General features: G+C 39.6%; 1 protein-coding gene across 5 annotated transcripts in view; it reads right to left on the reverse strand.

The window, feature by feature from the left end:
* LOC126259741 (calcium homeostasis endoplasmic reticulum protein) overlaps nt 1–18,307 on the reverse strand; it is a 335,568-nt gene that overhangs the window by 65,787 nt on the left and 251,474 nt on the right. For all 5 annotated transcript variants that reach the window (XM_049956747.1, XM_049956756.1, XM_049956740.1 and 2 more), the window contains one exon: nt 887–1,132. In XM_049956747.1, the coding sequence (XP_049812704.1) occupies nt 887–1,132 (246 nt within the window). The remainder of the gene's footprint in view (nt 1–886; nt 1,133–18,307) is intronic.

An 18,307-nucleotide genomic window follows, 5' to 3' on the forward strand; every position in this document is an offset into this window, starting at 1 on the left:
AACTTCAACATAGGTATGACCTTGAACTGTGTCTTTCACTTGTATCCCAAACCAGAAGCTTTCAATGTTATTTTTAAACATTAAATATTTTTATAAAATATTTCCTGGATTTCAAACAAAATCTCAGCCAGGGAGAAAATTGCAGAGCATCATGAATATTTAACATGAAATAATCTGGTGCAATAAGAAATATAGATGGATTAAACTATCAGATTGTTCACAAAACTGCATGCTAAAAAGTTGTCAAAATTTCGTTATATTTTAGGATTGTCTGGTTTCCAAGTTACAAAGTTCATGAATATCTTGTGAAGGTACAACAATTAATATGAGGTAGTTACATATACCTGAATTACCATAATATTATGAAATTGGGCTAACTTATCAAATTTGAGTTCATGTGTACTTCCTTTGGTGTTATACATCTGTATCATTCCATCCAATAATGATGTCACATTACTGTAAACTGACCATACAAGCAATTAAACCCAAGTTTACAAATCTATATTTCAATCTCTTTCTTTTAATTGTATTGCACTGATCCAGAATGTGATTTGGTTTTATAGTTCCACTGATGAAATAATTAAACATACAGACATATGTGATTATGTCCCTCTTATCTGTAGCTGTATTTACTAGTTAAGAGTACTATTATTTTTATGGATATCACAGGAAAGGTGCAAAAAAACTGCTTGCAATGCAGGTACTGTTATTTAATTCTTTCCCCTCAGGAATATATACACAGCTAAAATTAAAAATCATTTAAACAATATATAAAAATGTCTCTGTATGTCCTCGTGTGATTTCCATTTTGGGGGTGAAGCAATTCATGACTGTAACTAAGTCACTCAGGAACACTTTACAATCCACAATAATAACACCCAGTTACCTTGATCTGGCCTTGTAAGACCTTGGCTGTCTTCTAGGTGATCGCCTTTCACTGTTGTTCACAGGCGTACTGTTTGAATTGTTGACAGAGCTGTTTGTTACGGGAGTTGATGCAGCATTCACACTTGACCAAGAATTGTTTTCACTGATGTTGCCAATTGCACTAAATGAATTTGAAGTTGGTGGTGTTCTCGACCTCGATCTTGAATGTGAACGAGTTTTTGAGCGGCTGCGACTTCGCGATTTGCTAATGGAAAGAGCATTGATATTAGTAATTTCCTTAAATTAGTGACAGAAATAATATAAGAATATTCAAGGGATAATGTGTAAAATTACTGAGGTACTTATTCACTTGTCTAATCCAGTTAACATAATTTACTTTCTGAGTAGCAAGTCACTCTTGCTACACAATTTTAGGCTTTGCGAATGTTTACCATCTCATTTTAATAGTGCAGATATGGAGAAACGATGAATTTCCATATTTACAAGAAATTGCTATAAATTACAAAACAACTTCTAGCAGCATCTACAAATCCTTATAATATTAACTATGTAGTGAGCAGCTGCAAAAAATCTTGCAATGTAATGTGGAGGAGAAGACACTCGAATAAATGGAAAACATGGCTAATTGAGATAATTTCAAACATGTATCCTTTGTTCAAAAGTATATACTAGTTCTGTGCATAGGTACTGTAGGCCTGTTTATATCAGTCTGTATGTTGGTCTGCTTCTGAGAGGAGTTGACATTTTTGCACAACTTTTCGAATTTTCCTTGCAGCAACAATGTCATTGTACCGAAATCCCCTCTGGCCCGTATAATATGGAATAGTATCAACACATTGTAGTGTGGTACAATTACTGACAAGGTCACTGTCTTCATCCCCATTTTATCATTCATGGGCTTCTTCTATGTTTGATCTTCAGCCACTCATTCTTTTCTTCACTGACAACTTCAAAACTACTTAAATCCATTGCCAGATTCATTATCTGTCAGTTGTTATTTTTTCAACATTGAAACCTATGAAATCACTTTCTTCTATATCTGGAACAATTTTCCTCCACTATCAAACTGGTGTACGTGGCTTGACTTCCTGCCAAGCATCAGAAACCATCCAGGATTGTCAACTTCTTTCACAAAGCCACCAAATCATCCTTATTAACTTGCATTTTCAGCAGACCAGACCAGTAGCGCTGTTTTACCGACACAATTATGCCCTGGTCCACTTGTTGTACAATGGCAGGCATGTTAGGAGGTAAAACCGTTACCAAAACTAGACATGATTGTCTTAATGGGATTGCTGCAATCGTTCTTTAAATAAAAATATGGCATTTCAGTCTTTGATTGCTAAATTTTATTTTCAATGACCGGTTTCAGGCTAGCTGCCCATCTTCAGATCATATATTGCAGTTACATAGTAACTCTGCAGTTGCAGGCTAGCTGCCCATCTTCAGATCATATATTGCAGTTACAGAGTAACTCTGCAGTTACAGAGAAATTCTTCCTGGAAGGAATCATCAGACCACTTTGGAAAGTGAGTTCGCGAATCCCATAACACTGTTTGAATCTGTTAGCCATCCAGATAAAGTAATGAATTCTCTCTCTAGCCCTATGGTTTCATAAACAAAACTAGCTTTACTGGCACACACCGTGCCTGAAACAATGACACCTTCTGCTCATTTTTGGCTAAGCCATTGCGAAAGAATAGCATCCTGCTTTTTCATGCAGATGGTCCACAACTAGAATAAGATTTTCTGACAAAATCCTGTATTTTCAGCTTATTCTTGTTAATCTCCTGAACAGCTTGTCTTATAATACTATAATCAGCACATAGTTCTGCAGCAGTTCCCCCCTTCTCAAATCTTTCAATTAATTCTAATTTTTGTTTTAATTTCAACAGATGTTTCCTTTGTTTCTCCATCATCTCTTCTACAAATTTCTTTTAACTTACTTCACTTACACTTACACTACAATTAACACCAGAAAACCGAGTTTGTTTTCAATTTACATGGAACAGGCTGGCTGAAAACAACAAAAATTGTACTCTGTTACCATGCACTAGTTGTTTAAACAATGGAAACGACACTTATTGCCATGCAGCTGGTTGTTTATTGCTGTTTGCTGTAGAAAAATATTGCACATCCTTTTTCTTTTTTAGATGCATGAATAATTCACAAAACAGATAATACACACACAAACAGTTGGAAGTACACTGAATATAATTATTATAAAAATCTGTAGGTGCTGGTGAGTTCACTATAATTTTTTTTTAAAAACTCATCTAGTAAACATTTTTGCATGCATTAAGACCGCTATTAACTTTAAGTGCTACATAAAACTTTTCAGCTACCTTCGCTATATGTTTTAAGATAGTTATTGATTATATTGTTACAGAGAAACCTCAGGAACAAAATGGTACCACACAAGGAACGGTGACAGTATCAAGGGGAAAATTTAATTGAGGAAGCTTAACATTAGAAGGAAATAGAATATAATGGCTAGCCAGTAGCTCATTTTTCTACTTTTACTATTTTACTTTATATGTGGCAAGGGCCTTATCGACCACATGCCTGCTCTATAAGCTCTTCCATTTGTCTCTGTCAAGTGAGCTATTTGTCCATTTGGTGTTGATGTTCATCCTGGTTGTATCTTCCCAGATGTTATCTCACCACCTAACTCTGAGCCCTCCTCTTCTTGTCATTCCATCTATCATTTTAAAGAATGTAGGTAGTGCATTCTCCATCGCCATTGTTCTTGCTATATGGTCTGTCCAGTTCAATCTTCTCTTCTTTAGTGCTTCAATGACGTCATGGTGTTTGAAGAGCGCTCTTTTTTCCCCCTTACCTTCTGTTCCACATTATTTTCATCGTATACAGATTCAAAAATTTTCCTTAATGTTTTCCTTTGGGATATTAGTAGTTTTTCTTTACCTTTCTTCCCAAAATTTAATGCTTCATTTCTGCATAATTTAATGGGTATAGTAGTTGATTGTTAAAAGCACAATTTGAAGTTAGTACTAAGTGATTTTTTCTTTAGAATTTTGATGAAAATAAAAAGTGCTTTGTTCGCTGTTGCTAGATGGGCATCTATTTCTATACCCGTTCTACCATTATTACTAAAAAGGCTCTCTAATAGTCAACAGTCTTGAAACTGAATCCATCCACAGCTGAAAGTGCATCACTTCTGATTTCCCTACTTATGATCAGGTATTCATCTTCCTTCATTACCACACACCCCTGTTTTCTCAGAGATTTTTTAGTAATTTTGCCTCATTCTGATTAATTCTATTTTGGAACTTGTTATTAATGCCCCATCATCTGCATAGGCAAGTTCATCTTCTGCAGTCGCTTCCCTTGTGGATTAGTTTTACTGAAGTCTCTAATGATCTTGTCTCAAACAAGGTTACATAAAACAGGTGAAATGGTATCCCTCATCTCAGTCCAGAATACACCTATACACATTATAACTAATCTGATTAACTTTGAGGATATTTCCAATTTCCTCTTTATATTCAAAAGTGTGTGTCGATGTAAGGTATCATAGGCCTTTCTGAAATACAGAAATTATATGTGGGCATCTACATCAAATCCCACCTGTCCTGAGTTATTTGTCTTAAAGTGAATAAATGATCTACTGCGGATCCCTTCATGCAGAAATTACATTTGTATTCCCTACTTAGTTTTTCAGTTACTGGGATCAGCATGTTTAATAGGCAAATTGATAGGATTTTATAAGTGAAATCTAGTAGTACATCTGGTCTTCACAACAATTCTTCTTACTCTTCAATTTCTTTATTGCTTATTGTATTTTGTTTGCTGATGGGGTGCAGACTTGTGTATCAACTGTATCAGATTCTTCAAATTTAAAGTAAGTAGATTAACTGCAGTTGAGTAGTTGTGAAAAGTATGTTTTCCATCACTTCTGTATATAACTCTTGTTTGTCAGTATTTTCCTATGCTGAGCCTTTACAAATTGTTCCCTTTTAGTTAATTTACCAAAATATTTTTTAAAAATATTTTGATACATCTACCTTGCCCTGTGATGCTTAAATCATCCACCACGTCTCATATCATGTTGATTCACTTTCCTTTTATCTTGGGGTTCACTGTGTTTCCTGACAGATTTTATAGCAACTTTCCTGCAGTGTCACGCTGTTTCTTTCTTAAAACCACAATTCGCTTGAATTTATTCTCTCCAGCACTTTTTCTTGGCACTTGCTGTTAAATCAAATTTTGTTAAGTCTTTTCTTTTTCCTACAACTTTAGAATTTATTTCTTGAATACTGTTCTTAAAGTGTTTCCATTTGCTTGCTTGTTTGCTACTGGCCAGTCTGATTTTTGTTAGGTTACTTTCCATTTATTTTATGAAGTATTCTTTTATATTTTCTTTAGTCAGATTTCTTGTGTGGTGTCTAATAATTTCACTCTGCTTCTATTTAATTTCCTTTTGAGTTTTATTTTCATATTTAATATGATTAACATACAGACTGTGTCACAATCCATACTTTCAGAAGACAAATTTTCTAATAATGCCAGTAGCAAAACTTGTAGTAGTATATACTACTCCCAGCTTCCAGAACTTGTCTATTGACTCTTCAGGATGGAAAGTGTGATTTATTGGTGAAGGATGGAAAGATACGGCATGTAAGTCACATCCTAATTTGAGAAGGATCCACCTGTTGTAAGGATGAGATACACAAGGATGAAGTAGAAGTTTCAGAGAGAGGAGGGACATCAAAGATCGTACACTGTTAAGCACTGTGCCATATTCAATACAGGGATGACAGAAGTGACAAAATGAGAAGTAAAGACACATTTAAAGAATGGAATTCAGAGAAACTAGTACCGTGTACTGTATGGGAGCATCCAAATGTGACATAGCAGGCAATTGGGGCAGCTGTAGAGAACACTCAGCAACTGATAACTGGCTTTTCCAAGACATTTCAATTCAGTGGTAGTCATTTCCATATAAAAACCGTTACAGCGAACACATATTATTTGGTAAACAAAATGAATTGTCTGATGTCAGTATGTCTTTGACGCTGTAGGCCTTAGCAGTAGCAGGAATAGAGTAAATGGTGATGGATGGACGGATGGATGGATGGATGCATGCATGCATGGGACACATTTATAGTGGGAACTATTGCAAAAGAATGAATCTTGGGAAAGAGATAGTGGCACTGGAATGGATATGAGTTGTCAAGGATGTTGCAGAAATTAGGAGGGCAATGCAAGGCAACAGAAATTGGTGTCAGGAGGATATCAGAGAAATATGATCTAATATTGTGCTTGGGGCTCAAAAAAGTCGCACCCTTTACATAATAACAGATTGAGACATTCAATAAAGGCACGGGTACTGCTGGGTGGTGGGGGCCACTTCCGATTCTTTTTACAAACAAATCTCCTGGACAGCCTCCTTCAACCCTCTGACAATTATAGCTACACAACACTGTTTCCCACCAATGGCAGACTCTGCTTGGAACACAAGCCTCACTACCTTCTCCGGCCTTTCAGCACTTCTCTGACACTCCTCTGGTCCATGGCTCTCCCATCTTCCAGATGCTTTCATCCACTAGCCACTTGTCCCCTGGCCTTCCCCTTGACCTACTCTCCATTTTCATATTGTTTATCTTCTACACATTCTCATCTCCTACTCTCTCTTTCTCCAATCTTTTCTTGTATGGATGCCTCGTTTTGTCTCCTTGACCATTTCATTTATTAACTTTTCCATTTTTGTTACACCTATCTGATTTCTCAAGAACTTTGTATCCCTTGCTCACTTCTTCCTTTTTCCTTCTCCTTCATGACCCAGGTTTCTATGGTGTAAAACAAAACTGGTCCATAATATGTTTGTTTGGTAACCACCACGTTACTTTTTTATGGAGGACTTCTTTTTACGGTAACACACCACTTACACTTGTCATAAAGAGTAAGCTTGGCTTGCCCATTCACTTACCTCTTGGTAATTTCTTCCATTTTCCTGTGTTGTCTCCCCAGGTACTTGAAATTTTCCACAGCTTTCAGCTGTACCCAACCCAGTCATGTTTGCTGTAGTGCATCCTTTTATGTTCTGTGAGCAGCACCTCACACTTCTTTCCATTAAATTTTATGCTGTATTATTGCACAACTTCTTCCCAAGCATCTAATTTCACGTAACCAGCAAATATCATCACAGTCATCCTGTATCCAATCTCTCCTGCCACTTAAGTCATCATATCATCCAACACCATGATGAAAAGTTCCTTATTTCAGACCATCCCCCTGTGTCAGTCATACTGTTCTCTCTCTTCTCTCACACAACTTACACTTCCCTGGTACTATCAGTTTATCCTCAGTGCCATTTCCTCTCTCTCTCTCTCTCTCTCTCTCTTTACTTCTTAGTGCCTTCCATACTTTATTTCTGAATACAGTGTCATATAATTTCTTCAAATACAAGAAGACCGTAAGCATACCTTTCCCATACTCATGGTGGTGTTACTGCAGTTGTCTCACAGTATATATCAGATTTACTGTGAATGTTCCTTGCCTGATGCCATACTGTTCTTCTTTCAGCTGCTTTTCCACTGTTCTCCAGATTCATCTCTCAGATTTTTGCACAGTAACACATAGGGTAACACTCGTTTCAATTTCCTATCATGAATGTAAGTACAATTATTGCCCTCTTCTAGTCTTCTGGAGCCATCATTTCCTTTCATATGGCTCTCTCAACTTTATGCAATCATTGCGCAACCACCTCTTATGCTGCTCTCATAATTTCCACATTTAGTTCACACAACACAGGAGCCCTTCCAAAGTAGCATATTATATTATCTATTATTTATAGAATATGATGTACAGAATACTATATTATCAAATGTAATTCTGGAATCTGATTTACAGTAAGCAATGGGTATAAACTTCACGACCCATGAATTAAGCATTCAGTTATCATCTGATTGGGAAACAATTAAATATGGTGTCTCCAAGTTTCAGTCATGTGGCTATGGTGTTTTCTTGTGGACATTACTGATCTTCCATCAGTTTGTTTTATTCAAATACTTTGACAATAAATACTAGCTTGGAGAGCATACTACCAAGCTGCTACAAAGCTTAAACAAATAACTATTTGGAATCCAAACTTGTCAGAAGAGGAAACATAAGAAGATGGAATTCTTTAAACATTTTTGTTTCATTATATCATACAGTATCATATTTTGGGACAACTCCCCAAGGGAAGCTAAAATTTTCCATGTCTTAAAGTGTTCAACTAAAATTTCTTTTATCGTGAATATGACAATGAAATTACATCATATATACATTTGCTCAAAGAACAAGGTAAATTAACTACTACTTTTCAGTTCACATGATCCCTACTGAGAACAGTTGAAAGTACTACATCCATTTTTCAAACTACATCTCAGTTCCCAAGACCAATACCAAGAATAAGAACAATCTGCATAAAGATTTGAAGGCACTTACAATAGCTCAAAAAAAGGCACCCATTATTCATGAATAAAAAATTTCAATAATGTGCTAAAACATTTTGCTATTATTAAAGTAAAGACAATTGGTTTCTGGGACATATGGACTGCAACACAAACAGAAATGTCTGGCCACCTTCACCCAAATCTTTTTTTCAGCACACCATATATTAAGTTGATGACTAAGGTCATAGTGTCTTTGCTTTGCATGTTGGTATTCTGGTTGCTATGGTTTATTTATCAATTGCCTTTTTTATTTGTAGTTCACTGTTGTTAAGAGTTTTATATTGTCATTTGGAAATAGTGAGTGGAGCTGTGGATGCTACAAAATGGAGTGCCAAGTACATAAATCAGAACATTTCCAACATATTCTTCTGTTTGAGTCCAACAATCAGGTAACAGCTGCTGAGGTAGTCAGAAACATTTGTGCCTTGTATAGGGATAATACCACTAGCATGGCAAGAAAATGGATTTCTCATTTTAACAAAAATTGTTTTGACATTAGTAACTCTCCACATTCAGGAGGAACTGTGGGGTTTGATGATGATCGTTTAAACACGTTAATCCACAATGATTCATGTCAGTGTACTCGAGAACTGGCAAATGTGATGAACTGCGATCATGCCATCATTGTGCGACATTTGCATGCAATGGGGAAGGTTCAAAGAACAGGTGTATGTGTACCGCATGCTCTAAGACAAAATCACAAAAATATGACCATATCTGCATCTTTGCTTGTTCATCAACAAATGGTCCATGAACAACATCTACTGCTGATGAAAAATGGTGTCTTTATGCTAACATAAGGAAAAGAAAGTAATGGTTCAGCCCAAACAAAGCAGCAACCCCATACAAAGACGTGCGTGCATCCACAAAAGATAATTTTATGCATCTGGTGGAACAATGACGATGTAGTGTACTATGAATTGCTTTCCAGTGTGACCACCACTTCTTACGTTTATTGTTGACAACTGAGATGTCTTGCAGATTCAGTCCAAGAACAACAACCACGAAGAATGCATGAAATTATGCTATTCTGCAGTAACACCTGCCAACATTCTGCTAGATTGACAAAAAGATGCTATACAGGAGTCGGGTTGGTAAGTCATTCCATGTCTACCTTATTCCCTTAATCTTACACCCTCAGATTTTCACCTTTTCTATTTTTTATCGAATAATCTTCAGCCAACTTCCTTTCTGGATGAAAACATGCTCCGATGATTGTTCGACGAGTTCTGTGTGTCAAAACCACGTCATTTCTACAGTCGCGGAATCAAAAAGTTGCAACAGCATTGGTAGAATATTGCTAAGTGAAAAAGATTATATTATTCATGAGTAAAGCCTCGCACGTGTATCAGTTGTGTCCACACAACATGTGGAAAAATGCTATGAACTTATGCACCAGCCTAACATATTCTCTTGTAAGCAAGGAAGTTGTATGAACTACAACAGACTCTAAACGAACAAAAAATATAGATACTGCAATTCCAAAAACCAAGACTGACTTACGAAGAGGCAATGGACTTTGGGAACTACAGGCATTTTTTTAGAAATAAAACAGTCAAACAAGTCCCAAAAAACACACTTCTTTTGCAGTCAAGAAAGAGATACTAACCTCCATTTAACGTACGTAAACTGTGTAAACAACCCGGAATTGTGAAAATAAAGCATACAGACTAAGCAAAGCACACATCACTGGAAACACTAGAAGAAATAACATTTCAAATTACACAAGCTCATGTCAAAATACTATGCACAGATAAGCAAAGAAAGACAGCACAGAAAAAGTCGGAAAATTCCCAGGACATAAAATCAACCAATCAAAAAACAGATGAAGATTACTTGAATACAGGAAATTAAGAAGACACTTACATAAGGCTTTCGCACACAGCCTTCATCAGCAAAAGAGAAACACACCATTCAAAGACAAAAATAAGGACACAGGTCATGCACAACTCCAGCACCTTGGGCAGGAATGCAACTAACACGTGGGATGCATGTAGCAATCTGGAGGGGATGGGGAAGGGGAAGGGGTGGTAGTGTACAGATGGGGAGAGAGAGAAACACTGTCTGGTGGACTGGTTGGGGACTACAATGCCAACATGTGCAGTGTCAGGAAATTGTGCAGCAGGGAGGTGGGGAAAAAAGGAATGAAGAAGGAGAGGAGCGGGCAAAGATGGGCGGGTTCTTTGGCAGAGGGATGCAAACAAAGAGTGTTGGAGACTAGAATGGGGAGGAGATGATATGACAGACTGGATGGATAGAAACTGTTGGGTGAAGGGTGTGCGGACAGTATGTTACCGTAGGTTCGAGGCGGAATAATTACAGGAGTGGAGAATTTATTTTAAGGATAACATCCATCTGTGCAGTTCAGAACAGCTTGTGGTGGATGGGAGGATCTGGGTGTCTTGGTTAATGAAGAAGCCGTTGAAATCAATATGTTCAGCTGCATGTTGTGCGACAAGGTGGTCCACTTTGCTCTTGGCCATACGTTGGCCTTGGCCATTCATCCTGGTGGAGGGCTGGTTGGTAGTGATACCATTATAAAAAGCTATGCAATGATTGCAGCAGAGCAGGTAAATGACATGGCTGCATTCACAGGTGGCCCGACCCCCGATGCGTTAGGAGAAACCTGTGACAGGACTGGAATAGGAAGTGCTGGGTGGGTATATTGGGCAGGTCTTGCACCTGGGTCTTACACAGGGATATGATCCTTGTGGCAAGGAGATAGGGCTGGGCGTAACATTCTGGTAAGGCAGAGGCAATATACGCCTCAGGGTTACATGCAATCACCTATTAAGGGCTTGTGGTCTCTAGGTAAATTGGTTCGGAGGCTCCAGTGAGGTCTAGGTCCTCGGTGGGCACTAAGATCTCCAACTCATCCTCAGAATGGCAACTTGCAGGAAATGGTAGTGTGGTGGCCACTGGGGCTCTTTCTTCTTTACAGTTTTCTTCTTCCTGTCCTCTCACTTCTCTTTTGGTTTCTCTCTGGCTGTGGGCAATTCGAGTTTTCTCAGGAACTTACGATTATCATGAAGCCACTGGCTGGTGATCCGGCTTCACAGCAGAAGAACCCTTGGAAGGTAGTGTCCGAGGGACCCCTTCCTTGTGAGAGGAGCTACAGGAGGCCGTTGCTTCTCTGGCCACAGAGTGTCTGGCAGCCCTGGGGGCTCATTTTAAGAAGCATAGCTAATAGGGATGCTATTTTCATAAAGGAAAATGTCATCGTAGCCATAGCATATGAGGATGTCAAGTGTACAGGGTTAAGACAGTCGTATTTCTTTTCTGCCTCTGTGAATGTCAGCCTATCCAGGGTCTTATATTCTATTATCTTCCTCTCTTTCTGATAAATGGTGCAGTCCGGCGAACAGGGAAAATGGTGCTCTCTGCAGATGACACAAATGGGAGGGGCACAAGGAATGTTTGTGTGTGAGACAGACATTAGCATTCCAGATGTATGGGGGCTGGTGTTATATTGAATCGACATGTGCCCAAATTTCCAGCATTTGAAGCACTGCATAGGGGAGGAACATAGGGTTTAACATCACACCATTAGACCATCACCTTGACCTTTTCAGGCAACGAATCATCCTTAAAGGCCAAGATAAGAGCATGGGTAGCAATCCTGTGGTCTTAAGATCTCCTAAACACACACGCCTGATGAAGTGAACACCTTGTCGCTGTAGGTTGGCATGCAATTCGTCATCGGACTGCAAGGGGAGATCTTCTATGGAACATAAACCCTTGGACCACGTTTATACTTGTATAGGGGGTGATGGAGACCAGGACATCACCCAGCTTAGCACAGGTGAGCAATGCACGCGACTGGGCAGGGGATGCTGTTTTTATCAGGACTGACGCATTCTGCAGTTTGGATATTCCCACTTCTTCCCCAAACTTGTCCTCTAAGTTCTCAATGAAAAACAGAGGCTTTGTCATCATAAAGGATTCCTCATCTTACCTTGCACAAACTAAGTATTTACGAGAGTATGCCTCTCCTATGTTCCTTTCATTGTGTAGCCAGGGAAGGGAACAATTTGTGGTCATACCTCTCGGCATTATATTGCACCTTACCTCTCTTGGAGTTTGCTGGAGCCGTTCGACCACCAGCATTGGACAACTTTATACGTTTCATTGCAGATCATCTGTCCTGATGCTACCCACTCCAATCTGGAGCCCATGGGCACCACCTAGTCAGAGCAAAGGCCACATAGTGCGATGGCCATTGCTGGGAATCCTGATACACCCAGAAGATGGGCATTTACTCCTAGGCATACGTGTGGAGTTTGTAGTTCAGGCATCAGTAGTGTGATCCCAGTGTTGTCAGGGGACTACAACCAAGAGGGCACACGATTGATGACACCCCCCCCCCCCCCCCCCCCCCCGACACATTGGCTACCGCACTGGATATTGGGCACAAAAAGATACATTATTATCGTGGGTGCAGGAGATGACAGTGCACAATGGATGTAAAGTATGCACCCCGTAAGACTTCCTTGCTCAAAAAGGTGGATGATGGACGCAATTACATTTCCATTAAAATAGTAGGTACACAAGCTCTCAGGGTATGATGGATACAAGCTGCAACACGTAAGGCGTCCTTCCCCAAATGGCCCACACTTCTGTAGAATTTGTAAAGTGGAGGTCAAACCCAAAAAGGGGATCACAACTCATTAGTCCAAAAGATAGGATACTCCTTTTAGTTATCTCTTACCACAGGCAAGAATACTGCAGGTCAACTCTGGCCCCAAAGATGCTGAGGAACATCATGATAGGTAATCAAAGTCTTGATGAAGGATGTAGTTCAGTTGTTCCAGCCTGGGGTGGTACTGGGTGATAAAGGGGACACTTCTTTGTAGCTGTTTCTTGGGGATGGTGGGAGCATTGGAGGTGTGAGACCGAAATGGCATGAGACATCTGTTTTTTGTGCCCAATATCCAGCGCGGTAGCCAATCTGTCATGGCGGGGGGGGGGGGGGGGGGGGGGGTCATCAATCGTGTGCCCTCTTGGTTGTAGTCCCCTGACAACACAGGGATCACACTACTGATGCCTGAACTACAAACTCCACACGTATGCCTAGGAGTAAATGCCCATCTTCTGGGTGTATCAGGATTCCCAGCAATGGCCATTGCACTATGTGGCCTATGCTCTGACTAGGTGGTGCCCATGGGAAGAGCTCCAGATTGGAGTGGGTAGCATCAGGACAGATGATCTGCAATGAAATGTATAAAGTTGTCCGATGCTGGTGGTCGAACGGCTCCAGCAAACTCTAAGAGAGGTAAAGTGCAATATAATGCCGAGAGGTATGACCACAAACTGTTCCCTTCCCTGGCTACACAATGAAAGGAAGGTCTGGGGGATAGTGCCTGTCTGTGAAGGCCTTGGTGTGACCCTCAGCATGCTTAGCAAGGGAGTTCTTGTCACATACAACATTCATGGGAGGCCAGGCTGCATGGGAGGGATTTTTTGGTATGAAAGAGATGACAGATGTCAAAATGCAGGAACTGTTGGGGGTTGGTGGGTTTAGTGTGGACAAAGGCACGGATGGAACCATTACGGAGGAGGAGAACAACTTCTAGGAAGGTGGCTCACTGTGTTGAGGAAGATCACACAAAGCAGATGGGAGAGAAATATTGCGGTTGTGAAGGATTGGAGATAGGGTGTCTTGGCCTTGAGTCCAGATCATGGAAGGTATTATCAATGAATCTGAACCAGACTAGGGGTTTGACCTTTTGGGAGGCTAGGAACGTTCCTGTAGATAGTCCATAAAAAGACTGGCATAGGAGGTGCCTGGCAAGTGCCCATGGCTGTGCCGCTGATTTCTTTGTATACCTTTCTCTTCAAAGGAGAAGTAGTTGTGGGATATGATAAAGGTAGTAAGGTGTATGAGGAATGGAGTAGTTTGTTTGGAGTCTGAAGGACATTGGGAAAGGTAGTGTTGAACAGCAGTAAGACCATTGGCATGAGGGATGTTGATGTATAGGGATGTGGCGTCAACAGTGACAAGTACAGATTCAGGAAGTGAAGGGGTGGGGATGGTGGAGAGTCAGTGAAGGAAGTCGTTGGTTTCTTTCATGTTGGAGAGTAGATTACAGGCAACTGGTTGGAGGCACTGGTTAATGAGGTCCGAAATTCTTTCCGTGGGGCACAACAACCAGCCACAATGGGCTATGCAAGACTGTTGGGTTTGTGGATTTTTGGGAGCATGTAGAAGGTGGGTGTGTCATAGTAGTGAGGAGGGAAATGGATTCAGGGGGGGGGGGGGATATTCTGGGAAGGACCTAAGACCTTAAGCGGGGATAGGAGTTTTTGTTGGACTTCTGGGATGGGATCACTCTGACAAGGTGGAAGTGTCACACAATCAACTGAGGGTTTTGGTGGAAAAGTCAACAACAGTATTATGCAAACGTTTTGGCTCTGGATTTGGTTGAGAGTTGGTAGGGAGTCTTGGGGAACGTGGGAACTTAAAAAGGTCAGCTATGCAGGGTGTAGATACTGTGAGGCATGGATGTGCTGGAATGCTATGGGTAGGATAGGGGCTGGATAGTGCTGCCCCTAAGTAGCAGAAGGATTTCAGTAAGTTGGATAACTTACGGAGGTGGTGTCTGGAATGCTCCTCCTGGTGCCGGATAGTAAGGGATTCAATTACAAAGACGTGATGTATGGAGTGAGGATTGCACAGGAGTATCTTGTGGAGGTAGGGGAGGTGGTTCTGGGATGCCTGTGGCATGGACATATGTTTTTGCAGTACCAGGTTTGCGATAGCCAGGGATTGACGGAATTGGAAAAGGTGTACGTCACTGTGAAAGGAGGAGTGATATCCAGAGAAAGGAATCTTTTTGGTTAGGCTATTTGGGGGGATTTCATGGTTTAGGCAGCATCTGAAAAGCAGGATGTGAGAATGGGTGTTAGCCAGGGAAAGGTAAACTTTTCTGGACTGGTACAGAAAGATGGAGCAGAGGTCCATTGTGACAGGAATGGTGTAAAGGAAACAGGAATGACGCATAAATGGGGCAAATAGGTGTTGATGGTTGTGAGAGGAGCTAAGTAAGTTTTAAAAAGTGTGAAAAATATTCAAATACACACAGAAACATGCACAGATATGTAACAATATGCGCAGATATGTGAAAATAGGTACAAATACACAAAACATGCAACAATGCATGAAACCATATAAAAATATGCACAAATATATTAAAACATACACAGGGTGTATACATGGACAAGGAAAAAAAAATTCCTGGATTTCCCAGTTAAAAATACACTTTCTCCTGGGTGTAAACATACTTTTTCCCTGTTAACTGACAGCACATTATATCTCGGACCTATATTACTTATAAGTTCTTTGAATGATTATGGTTTTATACACGGGAGTACAATTTCCCGGCACTTTAGAAAACTAAACACAGGGAAAAAAAAACGCGTTTTGGAAAGATCTTTGATGTGCAGCAACATGTACGCTGCATATTTTTGTATTACAAAAGTATAAATTCGAATTCCACCAAACACTGCATGTTACTTTCCGAAGCATTGAAATTGAGATTGCGATGCACTTTTGTAAGCCAGTCATAGCTTATGACACGTGATCTCGCAGCCGATGACAGCGAATATTAAGAGCTTAGGACACGTGATGTAGTCAGCCAATAGCAACATCACTATTAAGTAGCGCGAACACACAAACAGAAAAAGTTAATGGTTTAAATTAATATACATAGTGTTGCTACACGAAACACAAAGCTTTCACATACAACGTTGGTCTTTTATGCGCGTATAAGCTTTCACACAAAAAGCTGGCCTTTTATGCGCGTATTACAATTTAAGTTATATCACATAAATGTGCCAGTAAAATTTTTCATAACGACAGAAATGTTAGATCTTCTGGCCTCAAAATTAATCTAAATGGCTTGTCATCAAAGAGTTGATTTTTAAATGAGAGTCAAACGCTCTGTGATTTAAGAAATTTATCATACATTATCGCACATAGCTCCATTGTAACTGCCAGAATAGTACTTTGATGGTAACGCTTTTCAAACCAACATTTGGAGTATTTTCCCATGATCTGTTAAAAATAGGTTCATTTCTGCAGTTGCCAGAGAGCGCCAGATGACAGGCGTCTCCACGCTTGTGCAGTTACGATGTCGTAGGAAGCCCGTATGTTCGTACGAGTAAAACATTAAAAGATCGTACATTATGTCATAAAACAAGACATCATAGGATACTCCAAGAGCATCATAATTTTGTGACCCATACTAAAATGTGCACATTTAAAGTGCACATCGTATGTCCAGATTCCCAGTTAATTAGGCCACGACCTGATATTAAGCTTTTCAATGTGGTTTTCGGGACGTACATTTTCTTAGAGTACCAGTACTGGGTTATCTCACGTTTGGTTCTTATTATGGCATTATGCCATACATGCTAGAAGTTGAAAACATGCACTTGAAATGCAGTGAACAGTGTGCGGAATTAAACACTTCATTTCATTTATATTGTCTGCCTCAGCAGTAAAGATTAATAAAAGAAAATTTCTTTAGCAAACCGACAAAAATGACTTCATTGTTCTGCGAGGCAATTAGTGCTTGACTGTCAGAAAGGTGGAAATAAAATAAAATCTGCAACTAATAACATATTTTAGCCTTGCATAATTATGTGAATGTATTTTAACTCACTTGATAGTTCCCGGCCACAGAAATCTGTTTTGTTTTCATTTGACATGAGAGCAGTAAACGAAGAGGAAGCAGAAAAATCACTAAATGTAAACACGGGTCACATGGAGACAACCCACTTCCCCACTGTACCTCGGACTGCTTTGCGCATCAGCCGCGGATCTACGATATTTCCGAACCGGGGTAATACCCCACCCCTCCCTCGAGTGTTTGAGATAGGACGTCAAAATTTTTTAAAAAATCAAATTTTCAAAAATATGTTCATTTTGTATTGCACATCTTTCTGAAGAGTCTCATGCATAAAACATATGTGTTCGACGAAATGTAAGACATGTTATTTGGTCAAAAGTGTGCCAAAGGGCAGTGCCTCGCCTCCTCACACAGCATTCTTCTATCGGACATCACTGTACTTCACTCTGTGGAATTGGAATGTGTATATTTTGTAATGGATGCCATCAAACCATATTCAGGACAGTGGAAATTAAAATGTCCTGTGGTGCCTCTCCTGCTTACAATCGGCCGATTTGACATCTTTTTTTTTTTTTTAAATAAGAACTCTTCAGAAAATTTGCACTCATTATTCCCTATCAGCTAACAACTTGCTGTTTTGTGTGACATAAAATTAAATCTGGGATACATAAACCCAGTAAAGACATGAGACAAGCAAGGCAATACACACTTCTTCAATCCTTAGCTCCTAGAATTTTTTTTCTCGCTAATCTTGCTACAGTTTTACATGGCGTGCTTTCCTTTCTGCGAAAGAATCTATTATCTCATCGAAGTTCGTCAAACGTTTTGCTACATGAAAAGTCGAAATGTCGTTGTCTAATACTGAAAAAGCTGTTAATGCAAATAGGACCCAAGACTGGTGTGGTTTCCCAATCTGATTACGTCTATTTTGTCTCTGTCTGCTAGATGAAACAAAATAGACCTTTCTAATACTGCAACAATTGTAATACAAATGTAATAAACGAGACTGTTTTGGCACAAACGGTCCTTTTTCTAACGACAGAATATAATTCACTAAGTACTAATATCAAATGCCTATTAGGCCTACTACAAGCAGAAAGCTTTACGTTAGGAAATAGTTTCACGCTTCATTCATACGCTCCAGTTTCTCAAGTATGAGATCGAAAAGCAGTAGTACGAAATTTTTATACAAACTTGGAATCATCATATTGTTCCATAATTTGTGTGATGTCCCCATTTCTTCTCCTTCCTTGCTCTAACAAAAAGTCTTGTTATCACTAAATCTGTAACTATTCCTGCCAAAGTCAAAGCTTATTCGCAGGTTAACTC

This window comes from Schistocerca nitens, chromosome 1 (genome assembly GCF_023898315.1).
Source record: "Schistocerca nitens isolate TAMUIC-IGC-003100 chromosome 1, iqSchNite1.1, whole genome shotgun sequence".
NCBI lineage: Eukaryota > Metazoa > Arthropoda > Insecta > Orthoptera > Acrididae > Schistocerca > Schistocerca nitens.